The sequence below is a fragment of the Manis javanica genome, chromosome 2 (genome assembly GCF_040802235.1).
Source record: "Manis javanica isolate MJ-LG chromosome 2, MJ_LKY, whole genome shotgun sequence".
Lineage (NCBI taxonomy): Eukaryota > Metazoa > Chordata > Mammalia > Pholidota > Manidae > Manis > Manis javanica.
The window spans coordinates 6127705-6152387 of record NC_133157.1 but is presented as its reverse complement, the minus strand read 5'-3'; the positions used below and the strand labels follow the sequence as shown (position 1 = coordinate 6152387).

The following is a 24683-nucleotide window of genomic DNA, read 5'->3' as shown; positions in this document are numbered from 1 at the left end:
TCTCAGTGAGTGAGTGTTCCCTTTCGTGTGGTGTGTGAGTGGCCAGCAGGAGCAGCAGTTGTGTCCTGGCCGCCCAGAGCCTCCTGGAGTGCCCCGTTCTCCAAAGGAGCTGATCATAAGCCCTAAGTAATGGGCATCCCCAGCCAGCGCTCTGAGATCCGAGATCCCGAGGAGGGGAGGAGAGACGAGGCCCTGGGAGCCATTCAGGAGCAGAGATGGGCAGGCGCCCGTGCCCAGGGTCTGGCTCACCGATCTGCCGTCTGCAGGACGCCTGCACTGAAGTCACAGACCCCACACCAGGGCTTTGTGCTGTAGGTGTATGGTGACCCTGAGAGGGAAATCTCATTAGCAGACGCAGGCTGCCGGACTGCAAATCCTGCTTCCCTGGTGGAACATAAGAGTTTGGGGTACTGGTGGCTGAATTGGGGCATTGGCCTGGATGACGGGTGAGAGTGGCTTATGGGTGTGCCCATCTTCATCATCAACAAGACTCAACAGTCAGGACCATTAACTGTGCACCTACTATGTGCTAAGCCGTCCTTGTGGGTCATCTCATTAATTCTTTCCAGATACTCTAGGAGGTGGGCAGTCTTTGGCCCCATTTCCCAGATGTGGAGGCTGAGGCTCAGAAAGATGGCTATGTATTGAGGACACGGGGGTGCCAGGCCTTAGGCCCTTGTCTTCAGTGTGTTCCCCAACCCCCGCTGGCTCAGAGCGCCCAGGCTGTGCTCACTCTGACCTCACCCAGCCTCTCCAGGCTTGTTTAGGAAGGGCCGGGTAAGAGATGCGGTCATGCTGGATGGAAACCAGAGCTGCTCGCCGACCCAGGAGGGCAGGCCAGGATCCTGGGACCAGGACAGCCCCCCTTGCTCCCCAGGCAGCTCAGTGGCAGCACAGGCATAAAATGAAGAGCCAACCCCAGAGAGTTCCAGTGGGGGCCTCGCTTGGCGGTGAGATCCTGGCTCCAATCTCGTACCCACTTACTGGGCGATCCTGGGCAAGTGCGCCATTTCTCTGAGCCTCAAGTTCCTCATCTGCAAAATGGGCACATATAGTACCTGGGGCTTGGATTGTTCGGAGGAGCTGATGCAATCAGGCAGGTTGGGGCTCAGCTCTTCCCTCACCTGGCCTCCAGTCAGTGCTTGTTTTCTCTTTCACTCTCCTTGACCCTTGGGAGAAGGAGCCAGGTGTACAGCTGAGGACTGTCGAGCCCCCGTCACAGACGGAAAATCCACGGAGGGGGAAGTTCCCCGAGGCCCCACAAGAAGAGGCACTGAGATCGGAGACAACTCTGGGTCCCAGGAACTGGCCCCAGTGGCCTTTGCTGGCACCTCACTAGCCTTTCTGAAAAGGAGATAGGTATCCATCCCTGGATGTCCCCCTGCAGACGCACAGGACCAGACCCTCTGCCCCTGCCCAGCCCTGCCTGGTGGCCTGGGGTCCCCTGTCTGGAAGGACAGTATTGATCTGTTGCAGCTCCAGCCTGGCTGGGACTGACCATGGCTCCCGTGGCAGTGAGCATCTTGCTTTATTTTCTATGGCCAGAATTGTAACCATGTATAATTTCATGACAACTACTGTCTATAAAACATAACACAACTATTTTTATAATGTGGCATTTGAGGCTAAAAATTCAAACTAGAGATTAATTGCAACTTCTAGAAGGTCTGTGGATAAGATGGCTTGGGGGAGAAGGCCGGGATATTCAGATATGCTCCCTCAGGGATTACCGACGGGTTCTCACCGCATGTCGAGCGTGCACATGCATGCACACAGGGACACAGGCACACACACACGCTCGGCTGATGGTTGGGCTCTGGCCAAGCTTGTTTAGCCATGTGTTTGCATCCGCGGGAAAGCTGATCTCCATGCCATCTCCTTCCTCTGCCCCGGCCCCTGATGTCCAAGTGGCCATCAGAAGCGGTTCCATGATGATCAAGCAGCCCTGGGGCTTGTGGAGGTGGATGACAGGAGGCGCACAGAACTTGGGTGCCAAAAAAAGAAGCGAATGCATGAGGTTTATCTCCATCGGGTGCCGTCTCTTAGCTTCTCCCTAAGCCTGCCACTCTCTGCACCCCCCAAAACCAGAACCAGATGGAGCTGTAAGTGAATAGTGGGTCTTTGGACAGGGCAGACAGCACGGGATGGAGCCCCAGTCAGGGAGGAGGGAGGAAAGCCCAGTTAGCACCATTCCAAAGGGGCCAGAGGTGGGGTGCATCCCCTCGGCAGCCAGGGGCCAGCTCAGAGCCCCCACAGAACCTCAGGGCTGCCCTTGACGCCATGCATTTTTGTCTCTCCACTTGCCCACGGTACAGGCAGGTCCCTGAGGAGCAGACGTGGTCCTGTGGGGAGGGCAGCAGCTTCTGGCAGTTGATAGCCAGGGGCTGGAGCCAGGTGGCCTCCTCATGTGGCTGAGGGACCCCAGGGAGAGGACGTCCAGAGTGGGGCCAGCGAGTCAGACAGATCCCAGCTGGCCCCCTGGGGCAAGGGCTTCCCCTTCTGAGCCTCAGTTCCTCGATCTGCAAAGTGGGGATAATGGCAAGTGGGCTTTGGAGATGCAGAGACAGGAAGCACTCACGTGGTATTGGCACCCGGCCGGCTGCCGCAGCTGTTGCTCTTATTATTGCTGCTGTTGCTATTAACAGCCGAGGGAGGGTGGGCAGAGGACCCAGCCACACCCCTGGCAGCTGCCGGTCCCCAGGGTTCCTCATCTCCCCAGCACTGGGGAGAGAGCTGTTCTAAGCCAAACTAGCTCCATATTAATGCCATACCCTCCCTCTGCCCCTGGCCCACCCTGGGGTGGGGCAGTGTGAGTTGGGCTTGTTTATTCCCATTGTCTGTTGGCAAGTTCAGGGCAGATGGAGGGGAGGGAGTGCAGGCAGTGCCTCCACCCCTTTCTTTTCTTTGCAGGGGCTGTGTCTCTCCTGGGGGACCACTGCGGTATCTTCTGGGCTCCCCAGCCTTGGGTACAGCCAACAAACAAAAGTCTGGGCCACCAGAGCAGGGACTGGAGCAGCTCGTGGGAGGGCTCCAGCTTCCAGCTCCACTGTGGAGAGCTCAAACCATTCCTGTCTTTCCCCTCCACCCCGGGCTGTGCCAGCGCCTGACATGCCACCACTGATGTCACTTCTTTGGGCACGTCACCGTCCACAGGGAGCCCCTGCCGGGACCCCATTCGTAACAGTAACAAATCATCCTCCTGAAGAGGCCCCCACAATGGCTGATGCCCAGGGAAGCCCCCAGTGTGGCCTAGGCTCACATCTCCCTCTCATCTTGACAAGAGGCTATCAAAATTTCCATTTTCCTGGAGAGAAATAGAGGCTCCTCCACTCAACATATATTTCTTGAGCTCCTACTATGTGCTGGTGCTGGGCAGACACCCACCCATCAGCCTTTAGGAGCGCCCAGTAACTCCAGCAATGAACTGATAATGACACAGAGAGGTGCTGGTAAATGACATTGCAGTGCTGGTAAATTCTGCCAAGTTGAGAAGCACAGGGACTCTGGGGCTCAGAGACAGGAGTCACCACCCCAAGGCTGCACAGCCAGCACCTGGCACAAGTGGGATGAGACCCCAGAGCCTCCATCCCTGCCCTCCCCACAGCACAATGCTGTGGCTAATGGGAGCCCCTCTGAACAGGCTGTAAAGATCCACATCCCAAATTAGATGCTAGAGGGACCCAGGGCCAGCCCATGTGGCCGAGGAGGACCTGGGAGCAGTGATGATTCCAAAGGCGGATCCACAAGTCCCTCTGTTGCTGTGCTTTCTGCAGGCTTGTGGGTGGAGGGTTCCCCTAGTTGGGGCTAGACTCTAGGTCTGCCAAAGGTGTCTAGGTATAGGTGGGCCAGCAGTGTGCTAGTCAGAACTGTCATCTACAACAGATAGAAAACCAGCCCCAAGTATTCTAAGCAAAACTAAAATAACGATGTGCATGACTGAAAAATCCAGGGTGGGACTTCAGGCACTGCTTGATCCAGGACTTCAACTGTGGAGCAGCCAGTGTCTCTCCCCCAGTCTCAGGATGGGGCCCTGCCCATTTTTGAACCAATCACAGTGGCTGTAGAGGAGCTGCATGCTGATTGGCCAAGGGCTGTCCCCTGTGGGACAGGGATTCACCAGAACCCCTTGGACCAGGAAGGGAGGGAGGCTGTTCTCCAAAGGGCTGCTCCTAGACAAAACAGAACTCACATTTTAAGGAAGATGTCCCTGAACAGTACCAGGGCCTACTTTACGTCTTTACATGCTTCATGTGTGTTATCTCACCTAATTCTCATGGACAGACCTTTATTTATGCCCACTGTACACATGAGGTAGTCAAGGCTCAGAGAGGTCAAGTAACTTCTGCAAGGACACCCAGCTTGTGGGTGTTGTTGGGACTCTAGGGCATCTGTCTCAACCATGACCCTCAAAGCAACTAACATCCACCCAGGTGGACTGGGCAGTTGGCACTGGGACCATCCTTGCCCCATTCTAACAGGCCTGCATTTCCTCTTCCCGGTTTGAGCATGCCCACCTGGCCCTGTGGTCAGCCCAGCTCCTGCAGGGTCTGACTTGGGCCAAGGGCTGGTGGCAGGAAACCACAGCCGTTGCTGCCCTGGCCTGGGGAGCTGGGCTGGATGGGGTCTTACTGGCCTACAACCCCCTTCCGGTAGCAGCATCCCCCTCCCATTACATCAGAGTCTCAATAACACATACACTGTATCTACAGCCAAGAGAGTGGTAGATTTGGTTGTCTGGCTGACACATCATGTGCGGTCAGCATTTCATTAACTGTTCATTAATCACCCTTCTGCATTTTATTTTGGAACCAATAGATAAACTGTATCTCAGGTCTCCCATTTTCTCTGGGTCTTTGAAAAGCTCCTGGGCCTTAGGTATTGTGGACCTAAAAGCTAATCAGAGCTGGGCTGTGAGCCATTCATTCACTCTTTCATCCATTAATCCAGTGTTTCCTGAGCACCTACCTTGTGCCAGTAGCCGCTAGCCACACAGACAACCCTGGAGGCCAACGGACAGGCCAGCACAGTCCAAGAGACTTTAATCAGTGATGGTGAAGTGGCTGGAGGAGGCAGACAGGCCCCGAAGCCTTTCTGGGGTGGTGAGGGGAGTGTTCCTATGGGAAGTTGTGCCTAAGGTGAGACAGGAAGACTGGATTGGGCTTCATGACAAGGTGGGAAAAATATTCCAGCGAGAGGAAACAGCATGTGCAAAGACAGGAAGCGACAGAGTGTGGCTGGTGGGAGGCCTGGAGGGGCAGGGGAGCAGGAGGACGCAGGCAGGCCTCTACACTCTGGTTTGGTGTGGGGGCTCTTCTCTGGGTCTTGCTCAGGACTAGGGTGCAGAGAGCGAGGCACTGAGGAGACGCTCCCTGGCGGGGCCACGCAGGTGCGGGTGGGCACCCGAGATAGCTCCTCGTCCCAACACGGGCCAGGCCTGCTCACTGAGAAAGAGGTCCCTGCTCCTCAGAAGCCTCACCAGCTATCCCCCCTCCCCCCTCCACCAGGGACCCCTCCCCTACTCTCTGAAAAAAGTCCTGTTTTTTTTTTTTTACCTGGGGTGCCTCAGAGGGTCTGGTGGGGGCCAGTGCAGAATGCTAATGAAATCAGAGGCACCCAGGTGAGGGCCAGGCCCCAGTTAGGGGTAAATTAGCAAATGCGCCTAGCCTGCAGCAGCTCTTCTCTGTATCTGGTTGGTGCTGGCTGAGGGACAGCCCTTGCAGGGCTGCCCCTGAAGTGGGGAGTGGCAGGGGGCAGGGAGAAGGAACCTTGGGGTGGGGGGGACGGCACCTTGCTGTCAGTCCTGGGATCCTGTGAGATGTGGACTGCATCTGGCAGGCCCCTTACTTCCTAGAAGGGAAGGGGCAAAGCTGGGCCCTGGGGCTTGGCAGGGCAGGGGGCCTGGCCGGCACAGCCTCCCCCGTCCTCCACAGGTGAGGTGACGGAGGGCCCAGCCCGTGCTTGTCAGCCACAGTGACGCTTGTGAGGCCCGTGTCTTGCCCACATCCAGGCGCCATCCCATCAGTCTCCTCCCCACAGTCTGTGAGTGATGTGCTGTACTGATGGGGATGCTGAGGCACAGAGGGCGAAACTCAGTAAGGCCATGGAACCAGCAGCCTGATTCCCAGCCCCGTCCTGTCACTGTGCCTGAGCGCATGGAATCATTACAATGAGCCAGTAGGGATGGGCACCCCTCGTATACCCACCTGAGACTTGTGGGGCAGGGAGGTAGCATAGGCCAGGAGATAAGGGCAGATGGACAGACTCTGGCCCAGATCCCAGCTGGGCAGGCTTGGGCAGGCCACATCAACTCTCCAAGTCTGTTTCCCCTTTTGTAAAGCGAGTTAACAACAGCATCCCCTTTGCAGCGTCACGGAGAGTGGATGAGAAAGGGCTTCAAGGACTGGGAAGGGTTCCATGACGTGACCCAGGCTCCATGGCGTGGGCACTGCCCACAAGCTGCCCATCTCAGTCTCTGCCTCTCTCTCTCTCTGCACCCTCCTCACTAAACACATGCCAGAGCATCCCAATCTCACATGTTCTCCGAGGAGCGCCACTGATGTCAGGGCAAGGTGATTTTACTCTGAAAGAGAAAGACCAGGAGTGCTCTCTTGGGTCCATATTTCTGTCGCTCTGTCTACTTTGCAGTTACACCTCCCTAGCAGGGCTGGAGACAAGGCACCAAGCCTAGAAGCTCATGTGAGGTGGCTGCAGCAGACATGTGCACAAGGGGTTCTGGGCATCAGGAGAGGGCTTTTCAAGTGGGGTTTTGTAGGATCAGTAGAAGCCCATTGTTTATCAGTTCAGGCTGCAGTCATCCCCTTCCTGCCTGCATGGCTTTAGGCCTAGCATACTCCCTCCTCATTCATACATTGGAACAGGAAGTGCCTTCTCTGCTGAGACTCCCCAGAAATTATGGGTAATGAGGACCTCACAAGAAGGAGGTGAAGAATGTATGAGGCCAGGAATGTTCCATGTTGTCGGTTTCCAAGAGGCCGGAGGCACAGGAAGACACCCCTGTGCCCCTTCACACACTCCCATCTCCTCTCCAAATCTCTCCTCTCTCAAGCTCTCCCACCTCCCCCATTCCCCAGCTCTTCCCTGCGCTTCCCAAGCCTCCTGTCCTGAGTCATGAGCCTGCCTCCTTTGGCCTGATTCCTGACTCTGCCACCACCTAGCTAGATGACTTTGGGCAAGTCCTCATTCACCATCTGTAGAAGGGGAATACGTGGTAGCGCTTCTCTCCCAGGTGGTGCATTTAGCTCAGTGCCCGACTCACAGGAATTGCTCCACCTGTTCACAAAATCCATCATTATTTCCTGGCCTGCCACATTGCACCTGGAGCTCTGCTTAGTTCCCTGGGGATCTGCCTGTGAAAACCCTGTAGGCAGATCTGTGCACTTTGCAGATGAAGAAACTGAGGCTCATTTTGGGTAAGTGACCTGAGGCCGCCATGGTGGGGCTTGATTCTCAACCCTGGCTGCACAACAGCTTTACCTGGCAAGCACACAGTGAATGCTGATGGCCAGGCCCCATCCCAAGCCTGTTGAGTCAGACTTCTGAGGGTGGAGGGGTGAGTGGGGCTTGGCATCTTATTTTGTAAAGCTTCACCTACCATCCCCCCCTCCACCCCCACCAGCCATTGTGCTGAGCAGCTAGGGCTGAGGACTCCAGTCTCACCCTGCTGCCTCCAACCCTCCACGTGACTCAGCTTGTCCTCCGCTGCCCCTGGGGTCTCTGCTTTTTGTTTTTGTTTTGTGGGGGGAGGCACATCAACCATTTCCTAATAGTTGGTGTGAAACCTGTGGACCTGGGGTTTTTCTGGCAGGACTTACCAACCCTCTGGTCACACTTTTGAGAGTAACAACTCACTTTGGAAAGGCCCCCAGTGCTCAGAGCAGGTGATGTCAGATGCAAACACTGCCTCAGGTTGTTGGGAAGGATGTGCACCCTGATGACAAGGTGAGCAGACCTGGGGGCTTGGCCGCCCTCCCAAGGGCAGCAGTTCTGGGGGCTGCTGGTTCTGGGACAGACACAGTTGTCACCGTTGCTTCAGTGCCTGGTTTCCAGACCCAAAATGGGCTGTGCACCATGATGCCAGCTCTGACAAAGTAAGCCTGTACCCACGTGCATAAGGATGGGAGGAAATAGGCAAAATTAAGACCACCTCCCTCACACAGGCCAGAAATTTCTGTGTGTACGAACACCAGCTCCTACTGGCTCATGAAAGCCAAGGGTTAAGTTTTCAGAATTTTGGAAGCTGGCTGTCACAGATGCTATCAAAAGTTAAATGATATAAGCTTACAATTACACAAATGATATTGAAAACAAAGGCAGTATATACTCAAAACTCACCTCTTTCTAGTCATTTTACTACATTTCAGTGTTCTTTATGTTCTTGGGGTTAATTGTGTCTATGGCATCTAGAGGGGGCAATATTACATACAGGGGTGCTCTGGGCCTCTCATCTCCATTGTGCCTCGCTGACGTCACATCGTAGCTAGAAATTGGCCCCAGGAGAAGTATTGATACCCCAGAAATTGGCAAACATTATCAATTAAGGGCCCCTCCTCCCAGAGAACTGGTTGTTCAACATTTACCAGCCCATCACAGGCTGCAATTTAATTTTTTTCTTTCTTTCCTTCCTTTTACATAGACTCTATTTTTTAGAGAAGTTTCAGGTCCACAGGAAAACTGAGCAGGAAGTGCAGAGCATTCCCATATAGCCCTGCCTCTCAGACACATACGCCTCCCCCACTACCAAAACCCTGCACCCCAATGGTACGTTTGTGACCGTCCATGAACCTAAATTGACACATCATTGTCATCCAAAGCCCTTAGGGTTTGGACAAATATATAATGACCAATATCTCCCGTTCTAGTAGCACACAGAATAGTCTCACCGCCCTAAAAATCCTCCGTACTCTTCCCAGTCATCCCTCCCCCAACCCCCAGCCCCTGGCAGCCACTGTTCTTTTTACTGTCTGCATAGTTTCGTCTTTTCCAGAATGTCACAGAGTTGGCATCAGGCACTGTGCAGCCCTTTCAGATGGGCTTCTTTCACTTAGGAGCATGCATTTAAAGTTCTTTCGTGTCCTTTCATGGCTTTATAGTTCCTATATTTCTTTTTATTGTTGCCTAACATTCCACTGTCTGGATGTACCACTGTTTAACTATTCACTTCCTGAAGGACATCTCAGTTGCTTCCAAGTTTTGGCAATTGTGAGTAAAGCTGCCATAAACATTCATATGCAGCCTTTTGTATGAGCGTAAGTTCTCAACTCCTTTGGGTAAATACCAAGTGCAGTTGCTGGATGGTACGGTAAGAGTAGGTTTCGTTTTGTAAGAAACCTCTGAGCTCTCTTCCAGGGTGGCTGTGCCATTTTGCATTCCCCTCAGCAATGAGTGAGAGTTCCTGTTGCTCCACATTCTCCCCAGCGTTTGGTGGTGTCATGATTCCGGACTTCAGCCATTCTAATTGGTGTGTAGGGGTGTCCCGTTGTTTGAATTTGCATTCCCCAAATAGCATATGATGTGGACTATTTTTTCCTATGCTAATTTGCCATCTGTATTTCTTCTTTGGTGAGGTAGCTGTTAAGGTCTTTGGCACAGTTTTAAAATTAGGTTGTTTATAATTTAATTTTGTAAAAATGTTTTACTCATGATAGGTAGTCATAAAGATAATTGCTCTCTTAGGGCAGAACTTACCTGTCAACGCTACGTACCAGTGTAGTGTTTCTGTGCAGCAGGTGGACTATTGTCCCTATTTAAAATATGTCAAAGGAGGTTGGATCATTTTTCCCTGCCACCAGTGAGGCCCTGGGCAAGGGCTTGCCTCCTGGCCATGCCGAAATTGCTGCTCATTTATTTCCCTAAAAAGGCAGACCTGAACACAGCTTTCTTCAAATGTACTTCTCTGACCTCTGTGGAACTCCCCAAATGAGTGTTGGGGCTGAGGGGCGGTGAGGTGGTGGCTGTGACCCTTGAGATGGACGGAGCCCCAGGTGGGAGTAAAGCCCGGGTCCCCTCTCTGGCTTTGTCCACGACTCTCCTTGTGCCCTTGAGCAAGGCCTGCCTCTTCTCTGGGCTCTGTCTTCTGCATCTGAAGAACAAGGATGTTGTAACCAGGCTCAGGCTCAGGACTGGCAAGTGTTCACCTCCTTGTCAGGACCCCCTTCCTGAGCCGATGGCAAACAAAGCTGACCGACCAGGGCTCCTCAGAATCCTCCTTAACTGTGTTCCACACAGCTACTACCAGGCGGAGGACACCATGGGTTAGCCTCGTCTGAGCGGCCTCTAGAGCCCCTTTCAACTCTGACTCTGAACTGCCTGCTGCCTGGGGAGGAGGTGAGCGCCCACTCACCCACACTCAGCAGGCACAGTGAGCATGTCCCACTGGAAGGCAGAGTGGAGAAAGGTTAGGAGCTTGGTGCTGGGGTCCCAGTTCTTCCACTAATAGGATGTGTGACCTTAGGGAAGTTACTAGTCCTATCAGACCCTGTTTCCTCATTTGTGTGATGGGTTGATGATGGCATCTGCTTTCTAGAGTTGCAGGTGTGAGGATTCTGTGAAGTCATGTGTATAAAGTGCCTAGCACACAGGGGGCTCTGTGGAGGGCAGCCCCTTTCAGAATCATAACTAGTATAGTATCTGCACATGGCCCTGGTGGTCAAGCAAAGGCCCTGTGGCTGGGCCAGGCCTCTGGCATGGGAAGTTCAGTGCCCCTCCCCTCAACAGCGCCCACGCCCCATCCCGTCTGCAGCCTCAAGATGAAGGGGCTCACCATAACGAAGTGGGGTGTGCTACAGGCCACTCAGAGAGGTCTAGGCCTCATGAAGTTCCAGGGCCTGGAAGTTCTAGGACTCCCTCCCCCACCCCCTGCCCTGGAGTATGGACAGGGAACCTGCAATCAGTTCCCCTCCAGGGGTTTCTGGCTAAGGGGAAGTGAGGGGAGGCCACTGGGTGGAAGGGAAGGCAAGGGCACCAAGTTCTGTGACCAGAAATTGCCTCAAGCTTTCTCTGGTACCAGGAGAAACTACCTCTGTGGAAAGACAGGACGCCTGAGGGGCAGATGCCTTGTAGAATTGGTTTCCCTCCAAATTCACTGTCACTTGCTCCCCACTCCACCTGACCAGCTTGCTAGGGTGGTTTGGTTTTTATGCCCTGAGCCAGTTGGTTAGTTGTGGCCCGTAGCTTGGCGTCCACCCCCAGGGGAAGGGGCCAGTCTTACCAGGTGTGGCCTGAGAGCTGGGAGCAGGGTTAGGAGCCCCAGTGCCCTGAAGTGTCCCCTTCCTGCACCAGCTGCTCTATACCCATACCTGACCTCCTTGGGGGGGTGGGGAGGAGCCTAACCAGCCTGGAACCTTTAACCTGGGACTTGGCCACAAAGTGAAAAAGACTCTTGTTGATTTCTGATGCCTGAGCACATTCACCAAGGCCATTACAGAGCTTATTACAAGGCCATCACAGACCTTCAGGCCGAACACTCATCTTTGAAAGTGTGGTTTTGTTCTAAAACCCAGAATTTCTCATGGCCCAAGTTAACAAGACTCCCAAGTGTATTTGGAGGGTATTAATGGTAATGTACCAAACAGAACTCCTTCTCCCTAGTGTAAGCAGCTCAGAAATGTGCTCTTCTCCCAGTTTAAGGGTGAGTGTGGCACTTTGATGGGGGCCCATTTCCTTATAAAGTCTCCTCTAAAGAGGGGGAATGCTAAAATTTAACTTGGAGCCAACAAATGACTTGCAATTTGCAAGCACACGTGCTTAGCTCTTGGTGGCTAAAGACTACAGTATGAGTGAAAGAATGAATGAATGAATGAGTAAAACAGAGAAAGGGAGAAGCCAAAACCCACCTCCACTCACCCAGCCACTTCAGCCCCACAGACTGAGATCCATGGGGGCGGCTCCTAGAGAGCAGGGTGCCCTTTCAAAGGCAAAGCGCATCGTACACCCTGTAATAAAAGGAGCCTCTAAAGCAGTGTTTCAGGAGCAGGACTGGGCCTGGCGTGGACCCTGCAGGTCGGGGTTTGGTATGGGGCGCAAGTCTGAATAGGCAGTTGGCTTGGAACCGCGCCAAAGAAAAGCCACCCAGATTCTGGAGGGTCCCTTCCAAGCCTCAGTGCCCCCACGTGCTTGGGTCAGGAGGACCTCCGATAAGGATCCGGGTGCAGCTGGGAAGAGGTTTCCTGAGAAAGGGAGGGGGCAGGGGCGGCCCAGATGAAGGCACCGTTGCTGCCAACTTTGGGTAACAGTTGGGTTCCGGGTGGGTGTTAGGAGTTGAGGCGGGGGCGCAGCCCGAGCGGATCTGCCTGCGGGCTGTAGCCCAGCAGCCCAGCTGAATGCGCGCTCTGTTGCCTCCTCGCGAACGACCTCCCCAGGCTCAGTTTCCCCGCCCGTGGAACGGGGGTGAGCGATGGTAGCACTGTCGCTGTCTCAGGGTTATTGCGCGCGGAGACGCGCCCTTGGCCCGCGGCACGCGCTGGGCGAGCGGGACCGTCCCTCTTACTAATGGGGTTGGATTTCCGTGAACTTGGTTTCCCGGGATGGAAAAGGGCGTCCCAGCTCCAGCGCGGGCCCCAGCGGAGCCCGCGGGGCGGGGCGGGGCGGGGAGAGAGTATCTGGGCTGGGGGGCGACCGGCGGCAGGAAGGGGAGGGGAGGGGGCGCCGCGCCCACCCTCCCGCGCGGCGGCCGCTCGCACTCACGCTGGGCGGCGGGGCGGCGGCGGGCGCGGGCCGCGCGGGGCTGGGCGCGCCGATCTATTAACGTCTGTGTGTCTGGGCCGCGGGTCTGCGGCGAGGCAGGCGCCAGGGGCTCGCCTGGAACCAGATGTGCCGCGGCGCCGCTCTGGCCGCCACCGGCGCGGCGCGCTCGCACGCACGGGCTGGCGCGCACATGGCCGGGCGGGGCGGCGGCGGCTGGCGCGCCGGGCCGGGCGCCCCCTGGGTTTCGGGGCCGACCCCGGGCCCGCGCGTGCGGAGGAGCCACCCCGCCCCCCAGCCGCCCGCCGAGCGCCAGCAGCACCCCGCCCCGGGGAGGGCGGCCGTGCGCCCCGGGACGCCGAGCTTCCCGGGCGGGGTCCCCGAGCCCGGCGGCCTCAGCCGCGGGAGGGGAGGACGGGCCTCTGGGAAGCCAGTCCCTCTCCCGACCCGCTCCAAGGGCCAGGGACTATGCCCGCCCCCCTCCCAAGTTTGTTTTCTTAAGTTTCTGTGTAAGACTTTTTAAAGTTCTGAGTCAGAGCTTCCCCTAAGATGAGGAGTTTGGGCCATACTGAGAAATGCCAGAATGGGGGAGGGGGGCAGGAAATGGGGCGAAGGGAATGTAGGGGTTGGCGGCTTTTAAACGCATGGATTCGGAAGGGGGCTTTCCCCCACCGGGATAAATACAAGGATTTCATTGAGGCCAGTCCCACCGAATCTGCGGCAATCACACGATGGCCCCCAGTGCCGGCCGAAGGTCAGCCCCTTGCTCCCCCACCCCTCACCCCCCGCAGACTCGGGGTGCTATGCTTTTCCGGGCCACCTGCTTCCCTCCCTGGGGTCCTGTAAAGTGAGCAACAGAGCTGGGACCCCCGGAGCTCGCGGGCCTCCCCCTTGGGGCTCCTGAGAGTACCCTGAAGGGGACCACTCCCAGCAGGGGAGGTAGGAAAATGGGGCCCTGGGGAGGTGGGTGGGAAGGGGCACTTTGTTCCCACTAGGTGGAGGCTGCATTGAGAACAGAGGAGGCACTGGACCGGGCGGGCTGGGAGGCGCGGCCAGCCCAGTCTGGCTTCAGAAGAGGCACCCCACCCAGGGCCTTCGGGTTGGGGCCGTCCCCTAGGTCTGCAGTCCTTCCGGGCCAGAGTGTTCACTAGAAAACCTTTGAAGATAATGTGGAAAGAGTGGATTTTCCCTGCCTTATAGCATTCCTTGTCCCGGAAATAGGGAGCTGGGATGCTGAGTGGGGGAATGGGGAGTCAGCCCCATAAGCTTCAGCACTGAAAGCAGAATCCTCCCGGGGTGCATGAGGGCAGCCTGCTCAGCCCCAGGGTCTTAGGACCCCGGAGAGAGGGCGGGCCCCTGCAGGCCAAAGCCCCTGGCCAGGGGCAGTACCAGGGGCAGCACCACGGTTCGTTCTCCCTGTCGTATAGCTGCCATCCTGTCGGCACCATAACCTGGCCACTTCCTTAGGAAACCGAAGCCCAGAGAGGAGCAGCGGGCAGGCTCAAGGTCACAGAGCCGGGAGGTGGAGGAGCTGTGGCTTCCAACCCAGTGGGACTCCGGAGACCAAACTTCAGGCTTAGGATCGTGTCCCTTTCATTTGGAGGCTCTAGGAACCAGGCGGTTCGTTCCTAACCTTTAGGAAGCAGAAAGGGAGGAGCCGGAGGTTGTCAGGACCGCCAGCCGCCTGCCCCTCGGGTCCAGCCATCTCTTCCCTGCCTGGCAGGCTCAGCCGACTTGGCTACACCCCAGGGGCCTCCTCCTTTCCCCCTCTCCTCCATGAGAACCGTGACGCCCCTTCACCACCTTCCTCTGACCTCCAGCAGCACCAAAGCCAGGCTGAACTGCAGCCTTCCCTTTTAGGAGGGGATTTCTCTGGCTCACGCTCTGGCCCCGAAGTTAAATAAATAAGTTTCTGCAGGTAAGAGTCGGAAAAGTAGGAAAGCTTGGAACACTTCACCCCAATCTATAGTGCGCAAAAGTCTTCATGTGTTTGCGTAGGCAAAGAATTGGGATTACCTTCCCACCCGGACCCAAATTCCGTTCATTCATTTATTCATTCATTCATTCATCTATTTATTCATTCAGCATTTCTTGAACATCTACTATGTGCCAGGCACTGTGCCGGGTGCTGAGACTAAATAGGCAAGTTCAGTTCAGACTGTGGGTGTGGCATGGCTGTCTGCCTGATCCAGCCCAGCTTTTCCAGAAGCATCCATGAAGGACATCATACTCCTCTGCATATCAGAGAAGCCTCTGCTCTGTGTGTGTGTGTGTGTGAGCACTGACTCTGGGAAAAAGGTGTCTTACAGTTGCTGTTTAGAAGCAAGACTTCACTGTGCCAGGCACACAGTTGCCCCTTATCCTCTAAATAGCCAAAGTCTTCACTTGACAGATGCAGACGCGAGGTTTGGAGAAGTTAAGTAACTTGCTACAGATTGCACAGCCAATAGATGGCAACTCTGGGACTCAAACTTAGACCCATCGGACTCCAGATAAATATACTAATGGCTGACTGATTTAGCACTTACCATGTCCCAGGAACTGTCTTAAGAACTTTACATATGTTGACTCATTTAGTCCTCACAACAACCTCATCAGGGAGATACTATATCATCTCCATTTTCTAGATGGGAAAACGGAAACACAGACAGTTCGTAACATACTCAGGGTCACCCAAAAGCAAAGATTTGAAGCCAGGCAGGCTAACTCTGGAGTCCAGCTCTTAACTATTGTGCTGGGTGAATCACCTTTTATACTTCTGTGGGAGAGCCTGTTCTGACTGACTTGGTCAGAAAGAACCCAGGAGGTCCTGGCAGAGAGCAGGATGTGGTTTAAGAACTTCCACCAAAGTAGGTGGGGTTTGAAATCCAGCAGAAAGACAAAGAAAGGAGACATTTTCCATATTGTTTACAATGGAGAAAAATTGGAAAGAACCGAAATGTCCAACAAGAGGGGAATGAGTGATTAAGCAATTTTGGCATCCCCACTAGGCGAAATGATGACGGGGAGAAACAAGACGAAGAGTTTAGGGTGGGGATTAAGTGAGCATCAGCTGTCATGCACTCAGCCCTTGTCTGTGCCACTCACAGCAAGGAGCACTTCATCTCCATTACCACAATGAATCTGCTCCACAAACTAAGTCACCCACTTACTAGAGAATGTTGCTGAGGTCCAGGCATCTAAGTACTTTAGGTACTGCTGTCCCCATTTGCAGTGAGGAAACCAGGCTCAAAAGGTGAAGCCACTTGTCCACAGAGCTCTCACATAGCTGGTGCATGGTGAAACCAGGTCTGAATGCAGCTGTCTCCAGGAAAGCAGGGTCTGGTCAAGCAGGTTGTCCACTGCACAACTCTGCGGGGCACCAGTCACACTGTACTCAAGGGGTTGGAGCCCCTGGACCTGTGCAGTGTGTCACCTGGGCAGCCATACATGTTGTCCCTGGATCTATCTGATCTTAACCTTGGCTCTTAATCAATAGCCTATCCAAAAAAGAAAATGATATTTATGCCACACCATAATCGGACTCCCGCGGGAGCTGGATACATGTGGCCAAGGGCCAAAAAGCCCACAAAAAATTAAACAGGTATACTGGCATTGTAGAGGATGTAGGGATAAAATGTCCTTGAATGCTGGTCTTTACTGTTATTGCTCCCTCTTTCAAAAAAAAAAAGAAGAAGAAGAAAAATTGGAGTCCTAGAGCAGCTTTATCTGATACGACTTTCTGTAATGATGAAAATGTTCCCTGACTGTGCTGTCCAGCATGATGGCCACTAGCCTCAGGTGGCTATCGAGCCCTCGAAATGTGGCTAGTGTGACTGAGGAATGGGATTTATATTTTTATTTCCTTTTCATCAGCATGAATATAAATTCAGACGGCTGCGTGTAGCAGGTGGCTCTCGTCGTGGACAGTGTGGTGCTGGAGACTGAATCGGTGCTTTTCACATCATGCTGTGTCACTTGCCGGTTTGCTGTGCTGAAGCCCATGGTTTTTAAACTTGCTGGTGAGGGAGACACTGCTGTGGATTCCCAGCTGGGCCCAGGCCTACTGAAACAGAGGCCCCTGGGATGGGGTGGGAATGCCTTTTTTAACAAGCTTCCCAGGGAGTTCTGAAGTACATTGTCAGTGGACACCCACTGGAGAAATCTGGAAGATCTGGCATCAGCCCCTCCACTGGGGGCCACCAGGGTGGTGAGGGGGACAGGGTAAGTCCCAGACAAAGACACTGGACAAGCTGCCTTTAGATGTTAGCAGCTCTTCTGGGACAAGTCCCCGTGTGCTGCCCCTCAAGGCACAAGCACAGGACAGCTCGGAGGCCCCACAGGGAGATGGATTATGGCTCACTGTAAGGGAGAATTTTCTAGAGTCAGGGTTGGCTGTTGTTTGAGGGTGTGACTGGAAACACAGGGATGTCACATCTGGCTCCATGCCCAGGCTCCAAGTGTGCACCCTGCTGGTGAGGCTGGATGGAAGACAGACACCCGCCCTCCTGACACACAGCAGGGGTCATCAGCCTTAAGGCCACCAGGGCCCATGAGAGCTCAGGTTTGTTCAGATAGAGAGGAGAGGCCACCTAAACCACAGAAATCAGAATGTCTCGGCTCCTGGAGTGGTGCTCACCTTGACTGCCCAGCAGGTGTTAGCTCCAGGCTATGAGAGGCTCAGAAGCTCTAAAACTGGAAAGGAAAAAATCACACTGGTCCCTGAGCAGCAACCTCACCCTGATCTAGAAATGGTTAACAAAGACCACTTTCTCCCAGATAGAAGCCACTTTGGAGACAGACGGAGTAGACGCAGGTTCCTGCCTCCTCACAGCCTGCTGTGTGACCTGGGTCAGTTACCTTACCTCTCTGAGCCCCACTGTCCCTGATTGTGAACAAGGCTTAGTAACAGTGCCTTCCACATTTTAGAGGCGGGACTTTATAACCCAGGGCCAGGCACATAATGAAGTTTAGTACATGGAAGCCAAATATAAGGGTGGGAAGAAGAGCCCTTCTCCCTCCCCAGAGGCCCACACACTGAAGACAGGCCTTGCAGCTTCTCTGATCTGAGCCTCAGACATGTTTTCCAGCATGCCTGGAACTCACAAATGGGTCATAAAACCTCCAGCGATGCTTTAAAGGTCATCGTCTCTGGGAGCACAGCATTGTGCCAGGGCCGGGGCTGCAGGAGGTCCCGCCAGCCTGGGAAGAGGGGCCAATGGGCATTGGCTTTGTCTGCACTGCACTCTCTGAGGGGGCTGGCCAGGAGATCCCAAGATGGAACAAGGGCAGAGGGGCAGATCCTTCTGGGGCAAAATAAAACCTCCTGACTTTCCGCTGAGCTGATTTTTTAGGAGAGGATTGAGAGAGCGTGTGTACTGCCCACCACCCCAAATCGCATGCAAACTTCTGTGTGTGCTTGTGTTTCTCTGGGGAAGGGTCTCTGGAATTCCTCAGATTCCTCAAGGGGTTCATGATCAAAATAAGGGAAGAACCAATGAGCCAGGTTTCATTTGGGACAAATAATGGGATAAGGATCATCTACATAGGCCCCCACCCCCAGCACATGTGTTTAGCATGTTCTTGGGGGAGCCCTGGGCTGCCCATCCTCTCTTCACCTCCCAGAGAGGGAGGAAGAGACTGTCCTGGCCCCAGTGCACAGATGGTGAAACTGAGGGCCCCACAAGGGCGCTCTCTTGCCCAAGGACAGACGGGGGTCCTCATTCTCAGATGCTCAGGAGAGGCAGCCGTTTGCTGTCTGGGTGTTGCCCCCCACCCCCCCGCAAGCATGGAATTGCTGGGTCATCCCCAGGGGAACCCAGGAAGTGAGCAGGAGGGAAATGTGTGTTCTCTGGGGTCGGACCTCAGAGGACAGATCCTGGGTTCCCATTGCCTTGCTGGGAGCCCTTGGCCAAATCCCTGCCCCTCTCTGTGCCTTGGTCTCCCCTTCTGCAAACGCGAGGGGCTTTAGCAGATGATCTGTAAGTTCCCTTCAGTGCTGAGTCCTTGAGAAGACAAGAATGACAGGCTCGAGGCCCCAGAGCTGTTGGCAGGTTTGTCTCAGAATCACACCATGGGAAAACGGACCGTCTCTGCTCCGGCCACCAACCCGCCCCTGACTCCCCGCAGGTGCTGACCCTGGGCTTTGAGAGGCCCAGGAGCTCTCAGCTGGGAGACAAAGGCCCACCTTGGGCCCTGCGCGGCAACGTCACCCCAGGTCTTGAACTGGTTAATGCTCCCCTCCAGATACCAGCTCCTTATTAAAATGTAGGTTTTACAATACATTTGGCATTTGGCCACCAACCTTAGATTAAAACCAGACGGGACAGCCACTACCCAACTACTTTGACCAAATTTTGAGCAGAGGGCTGCCCCCTTTCCCCCTGAATGACTCCCCGACTCCTCCCACCCTGTACCCCCACTCCAGCCCTGAGCCTCCACACTTCGGAATGTGGTTCTGGGGTCTCAGGACTGGAAAAGACCATGCTGATCACAGATGTGACCAGAGGATCCTAGAAATTTGAACCCTTGGCTCCTTGAGGGTTAAGGCCAGAGACCTGGAGCCCAAGGGCTGGGGGGATGAGGGGAGATTCTGGGGATCCCAGAGCCTTTGCAATGGTTAGCCTTTGACCTCCTGGTCCTTTTTTGTACCTAAGAATAGGATACAAATGCTGTCCGCCCAATAGGATTTGCCCTGTTCCCCCCTGGGCCCAGTGATCTCAGTTTTCAGAGGCTCCGGGGCCTCGGAAGTTTTGGCCTGGCCCTGGCTTCCCCAGTGGGCCCACTGCGGCAGCCCCACATGGAGATGTTCGGTCCCAAGAACCCCACCCCGTGGCTGCTCTCTTACTGAGGGCTTCTCCAGAGACCCCGGCCCAGAGTGGCTTTGGGGCTTCTGGCCATGCTGAGCCGCCACCAGGGCCTGGACACGCCCCCTCTGCTGAGTGCCTTCCTGCCCAGCATCCCCTCCGGCACTCACGGGATTGCCTTTCCTTGCCACTGGCTGCCAACCCCAGCGTCTCTCTCCTCCTCCCCCCTTTGCTGTGCTCTCTGCTATGAAGCAGTCTTACTGAGACACAGGTCCCATGCCACACAGCTCACCCATTTTAGGTGTCCACGCCAGTGGCTTATAGTATATTCCATGCGCAATCATCACAATTTTAGAACATCTACATCACCCCAAAAAGAAACCCTGCTCCCTTTCGTCATCCTGCCCAATCCAACCATCCCCCTTCCTCGATCCCCAGGCAGCTACTAATCTGTTTTCTGTCTCTGTAGATTGACCTGTTCTGGACATTTCATGTGAGTGGAACCATACATTATGCAGCTTTTTGTGACTGACTGCTTTCATTTAGCACCATGTTTTAAAATGTTTCCCTCGGTGTTTTTAAATACAAATAATGCTTTTAAAGGCTCCGTCTATGCAGTAACATGGATCAGGACTTTGTTGCTTTTTACAGTTTAATAATATTCCATTGTGGGATAGACTCCATTCTGTTTACACATTCATCAGTTGGTGGGTGTTTGAGTTGTTTCCACTCTTTGGCCATTTTGAGTACTGTTTCTATGAATATTCATTTGCAGGCAAATTTTGGGGTGAAGATATATTTCATTTCTCTTGGGTATACACTTAGGAGGGGAATTGCTGAGTCATATGGTAATTCTGTAACATTTGGAAGAACCACGAAATTGTTTCCAAAGTGTCTGCCCCACATTCCACTCCCACCAGCGGTGTATGAGGGCTCCGATTTCTCCACATTCTTGTCCACACTTGTTATTATCTGTCTTGTGTTTTTAGCCAGCCTAGTGGCTATGAACTGGTGCTTCTTTGTGGCTTTGGTTTGCTTTTCCCTAGTGGCTAATGATGCTGGAGCTTCCTTTCATGTGCTTGCCCTTTATGTATCTTCTTTGGGGAAAAAATGTCTATTCAGATCCTTTGCTCATGTTTAAATTGGATTTTTAGTCTTTATTGTTGATTTGAAAGAGTTCTTAATATTTTGTAAATACAAACCCCTTACCAAATGTATGATTTGTAGATATCTTTCCCATTCTGTGGGCTGTCTTTTCACTTTCTTGATGGTGTTCACCAAAGTTTTCATTCTGATGAAGTCTGAAGTTATCTTTTGTCTTTAATTGCTTGGGCCTTTGGTGTCACATCTAAGAAACCACTGTCTGGCCCCTTTGAGAAAAGGGAACTGGCTTTGGAAGTTGAGACTTTCCACCCTTTTCTAGAGTGAGGCATTCCTTCATTTATATAATCATGCATTCAGAAATAGCTTTGAACCCAAGCTTCTTGCCTGGTACTCAGGATACAGCAGTGACAAGGCAACCATAAGTCGCTGCCTTCCTAGAGTTTAGAGTTGAATGGGGGAGACAGGCATGAGGCAGACAACTGAAACAGGGATGGCTTAATTACAGATGTGCGGGAGAGGAGAGGGCCCGGCCCAGGAGCTTGTAACAAGGAGACCTGGCCTGGCCTGGGGGCTGGGAAAGCTTCTCAGGGCAGGGAATTTAGGCTCAGACTAAAGAATGGGTGAGCATTAGCCAGGCACAAGAGGTCTCGTGCTCCACGCAGAGGGAATAGCACGTACAAAGTCCCTGGGGTGGGGACTTCATTCATTCCTTCATTCAACACTCAGAAAATATTTGTGAAGAATTTATCTTGGGCCAGGCCCTGTGATGAGTCCCAGGGACACAGAGCACAGTGAGTCCCAGTCCCTGCCAGAAGAATGGCCACACGTTTACCCTACCATGTCACAGAGCAGTGATGGCTTGCCGGAGAGGGCAGTGCTGTGCTGAGACCTGAAGGTAAGCCTGGAGAGAAAGAAGTTGCTAGCCGAGGAACAGTATGGGTGGGGTCCACAGGCGGGAAAGCGTGCGTGTCAGCTGTGAGCAGCGACCTCGAGGCGACCGGGAATCTGGGACAGCAGCCCTGAAGGCTCCTGAGGCCCAGGCACTGGCTCTGCCCACCAGGGGGTGGCCTGGACGGCCCCAAAGAGCCAGGAAGGTCCTCAAGAGAAAGGCTCCATCCTGCGACCGGATCAGATTTGCCCGGGACTGGGCAGGGGCAGGCTACCTCCTCCCTCCATTATCCCTGGTAAACAGCTACAAGGACTGTGGCAAGATGTGCAGGCCTGGGGTTTGCAGTGAGGAGGGCTTTCGGTGGCTGTATAACTCCGGGTAGGTCCTGGCCCCTGTGTGGGCCTAAATCTGTCTTCTCTGGAAGGCAGAAGCAGCCCTGCCCGCCACTCTTGAGGTTACTGGGGGCCCCCAGGGAGGTGATGCTGGGAAACCAGTTCATCTCCCATTGCTTCGGTCTGCGGCTGGGGTGGGGCTGGCCACCTGGGGAAGCCCCCGGAAACCCGAGCGCCCCTCCCCAGAGGCCTCCAGGAACCACGTTTCTTTTTCTCCTTCCTCCTCCTACCTGTCCTTCCTTCCTTTCTTCCTTCAGATGCTGTTGGCCCAACCCTGGCCCTGCCCTTGCAGGTCTCTTAGGCTGGGCAAGCTGCCCGCCTCCCCTCCTGGAAGCCGCCTGCCCTGCCTGCCACTCCCAGCCCCCTTGGCCCGCACGCCTGGAACTCCAGCACGTGTCCCGGCGCCAGAAATGCTGCTGTTGCCTTCAGCACCCTCCTCCCGGGTGCTCCACACACCCTAGGCCCCTGGAGAGACCCTCAGAAGCCCACTGCAGGAGGCCGGGCCGGGGTGGTGGGTACTCGGGGCCGGCTGCCCATGCCAAGGTGCTTAAGAGCCTGGGCTCTTTGCTGGTCTGCAGGTTCAAATCCCAGCTCCGGCTTTCACTGGTCACATGGCTTTGGCCCATGTGTGCCTTAGATTCCTCTGTAAATTCAGGCTAGGAGCCCCCTCGTAGGGTTGTCATGAGGTTAATGAGGGAGTTCCTGTTATTCCCATTTCAGTGCGATTCCTGAGGCTGGGAGCTGTTAAAGAGTTTGCCGGAGATCCTAACCCAGGACCTCCCACCTCTGTAGCCACTAGCCCATCCTGCCTGTCATTTCTCATCTGAGTTGGTGAGAGGTTCCCCCTCGAGCGTCTCCTCGCAGGCCTTCCTGTCCTCAGAGACACGGCCTCTGCACCAGCTAAGGACCCAGTTTCCAGCATTCCTCTCTGAGCCCTTCTCCCTGGGGTTCTTCAGTGGAATCCAAGTCTCCACCAAGAGACCTTGGTGGGGTGTCATGGGGGCGAAGCTGAAGCCTTGGCCGGCCTCTCCACACCCCCACCTCCACTTCCTTCCTCAGACTTCCCTGGCTGTAAATATTTCTGCAGCTCCGAAGCTTCTTTGACCAAGGCCCAGTGTTAATTTGTTAAATCCACATCAAGGTCCTGGGGACCCGTTGTTTATTTTTGTGAACGTGTTGGCAGAGATCACATTAGGCGTGGGGGGCTGGTGGGGAGCGGGGAGGCTTATTCGGTCAGAATAAATGCTAATTAATAAAAGTTATTTATTTGGGTTGGAGCTCACTGCTGCCCCGGGGTCAGGCCCAAACTGACTATTTGAAGCAAAAACAAACAGAGAATGTCTCTCAACAGCTTGAGAAAGGCAGAAACGAAGAGAGGCTGCGTTTATTTGTCTTATGAAGAATTTGCAGTTAATTCCCTCCAGACTATTTAGACCCTTAAATTACATGGAATAAGAAAAACCATGGGTGCAGGGAAGAGAAGCCAGGAACACTTGATCATCTGGCCGAGAGCGGAGTTTTTAAATGTCTTTGGCCCGCAGTCAGCCAAATAAATGGTATGTGTGAAATAATTGAATGGCAGAAAACGGTGCACCAGCCTTTTTTTTTTTTGGAATGTAATCGGGGATGAAGTAATTTTGGTTTAAAGGGAGAAAGAGTGCAGTAGGCCTTCCCCATCTGAATACATTTATCTCTCCCCCTATCCAGCCTCTCAGAACAGCCTCTAAACAGCCAGTGTTGAGGGAGGCAGTTTCAGGCTTTATTTTTAATCCTAGAGAAAAGCAGAACTTTGATAGAGCAAAAGGAAGCTTTGGGCACAGCCTGACTCTACAGAGCCGGCCCCGACGCTCCCTGGACTGAGGCTTAGTAAGTTTTTATTTATTTTCCAAATGCTTTAAGTCCTGGCATGGAGCCCCCAGAGGGACACACACGCCCACCACAATCCATTTATCAGGAGATGATTCAGGAACTTACGGTCACAAATATCCCCCACATCCTCTGGGAAGCAGAGGCCAAGAGCCCTGGCTGAGTCCAAAGTTCACCTTCAAGGTGCTGCCCGAATCTCCTCTGCCTCTACCCGCAGCAGGGCCCGCAGACCCATCTTTTCTACCGTGTGCTGGGGTGAGAGGGCCAGAGGGCCAAGAGGAAGATCTTTGTCTTCCAGCGTGAAGCGGGTGGCACACAAGCAGCGTTAAACTCAGCTCCTCCCAGGACCTTCGTGCCCTTGGGCAAGCCCCTGTTCCCCACAGCACCCAGAGGTGAGGTCTTCCTTTACAACAAAGAGATGCTCTGGGGAGTACTTCCCACAGCTGGGATGGCGAATAGCAGGCTGGAGGCCCCTCTCTGTGGTGCCTCCCAAGCGGGGACTGAGGGTGTGACAGATCCCTTGTGACCTTCCCAGGAGCGAGGTAGGCAAAGGAGGCCTTCACAGCCTCCCTGGCTGATCCCTGTGCCAACGTGGACTACCAGCCTTGGGCAAGCCACTCTCAGGGCGTCAGTTTCTCTGTGTGTAAAGTGGGTCAACGCCTCGTGGGGGGCAGCGGAAGCCTATGGAAAGCCTGGCGCCACTCCTGGCCCAGACCAACTTTTGTTGGGCGAATCCCACCAGAGCAGCTGAGAAGTGAGCCCAGGAGCGGGCTGGCCCTGGACCACCACGGAGAACAGCTGGTGTGGGGTGAGGGGGTCTCGGATTGTTGGGGAGTTGGCGATAAATGCCTTTGTGTCAGGGTTTCACCACGCAGTTTAACTGGCCAAAGAGTGGAGTTTCTTCCGGTGCCCACTTGGCGGAGCGAAAGCTGCAAAAACGGTTTTCAT

General features: G+C 54.3%; 1 protein-coding gene across 2 annotated transcripts in view; it reads left to right on the top strand.

The window, feature by feature from the left end:
* PRRX2 (paired related homeobox 2) overlaps window positions 1–24683 on the top strand; it is a 42139-nt gene that overhangs the window by 11609 nt on the left and 5847 nt on the right. The window contains exon 1 of one of the 2 annotated variants that reach the window (XM_073223093.1): window positions 13288–13453. The exons of the other annotated variant lie outside the window; for it this stretch is intronic. Coding sequence (XP_073079194.1) covers window positions 13303–13453 — 151 coding nt within the window. The 5' untranslated portion in view covers window positions 13288–13302. Of the gene's footprint in view, window positions 1–13287; window positions 13454–24683 lie in introns of those variants that run through there. 2 annotated transcript variants of the gene reach the window in all.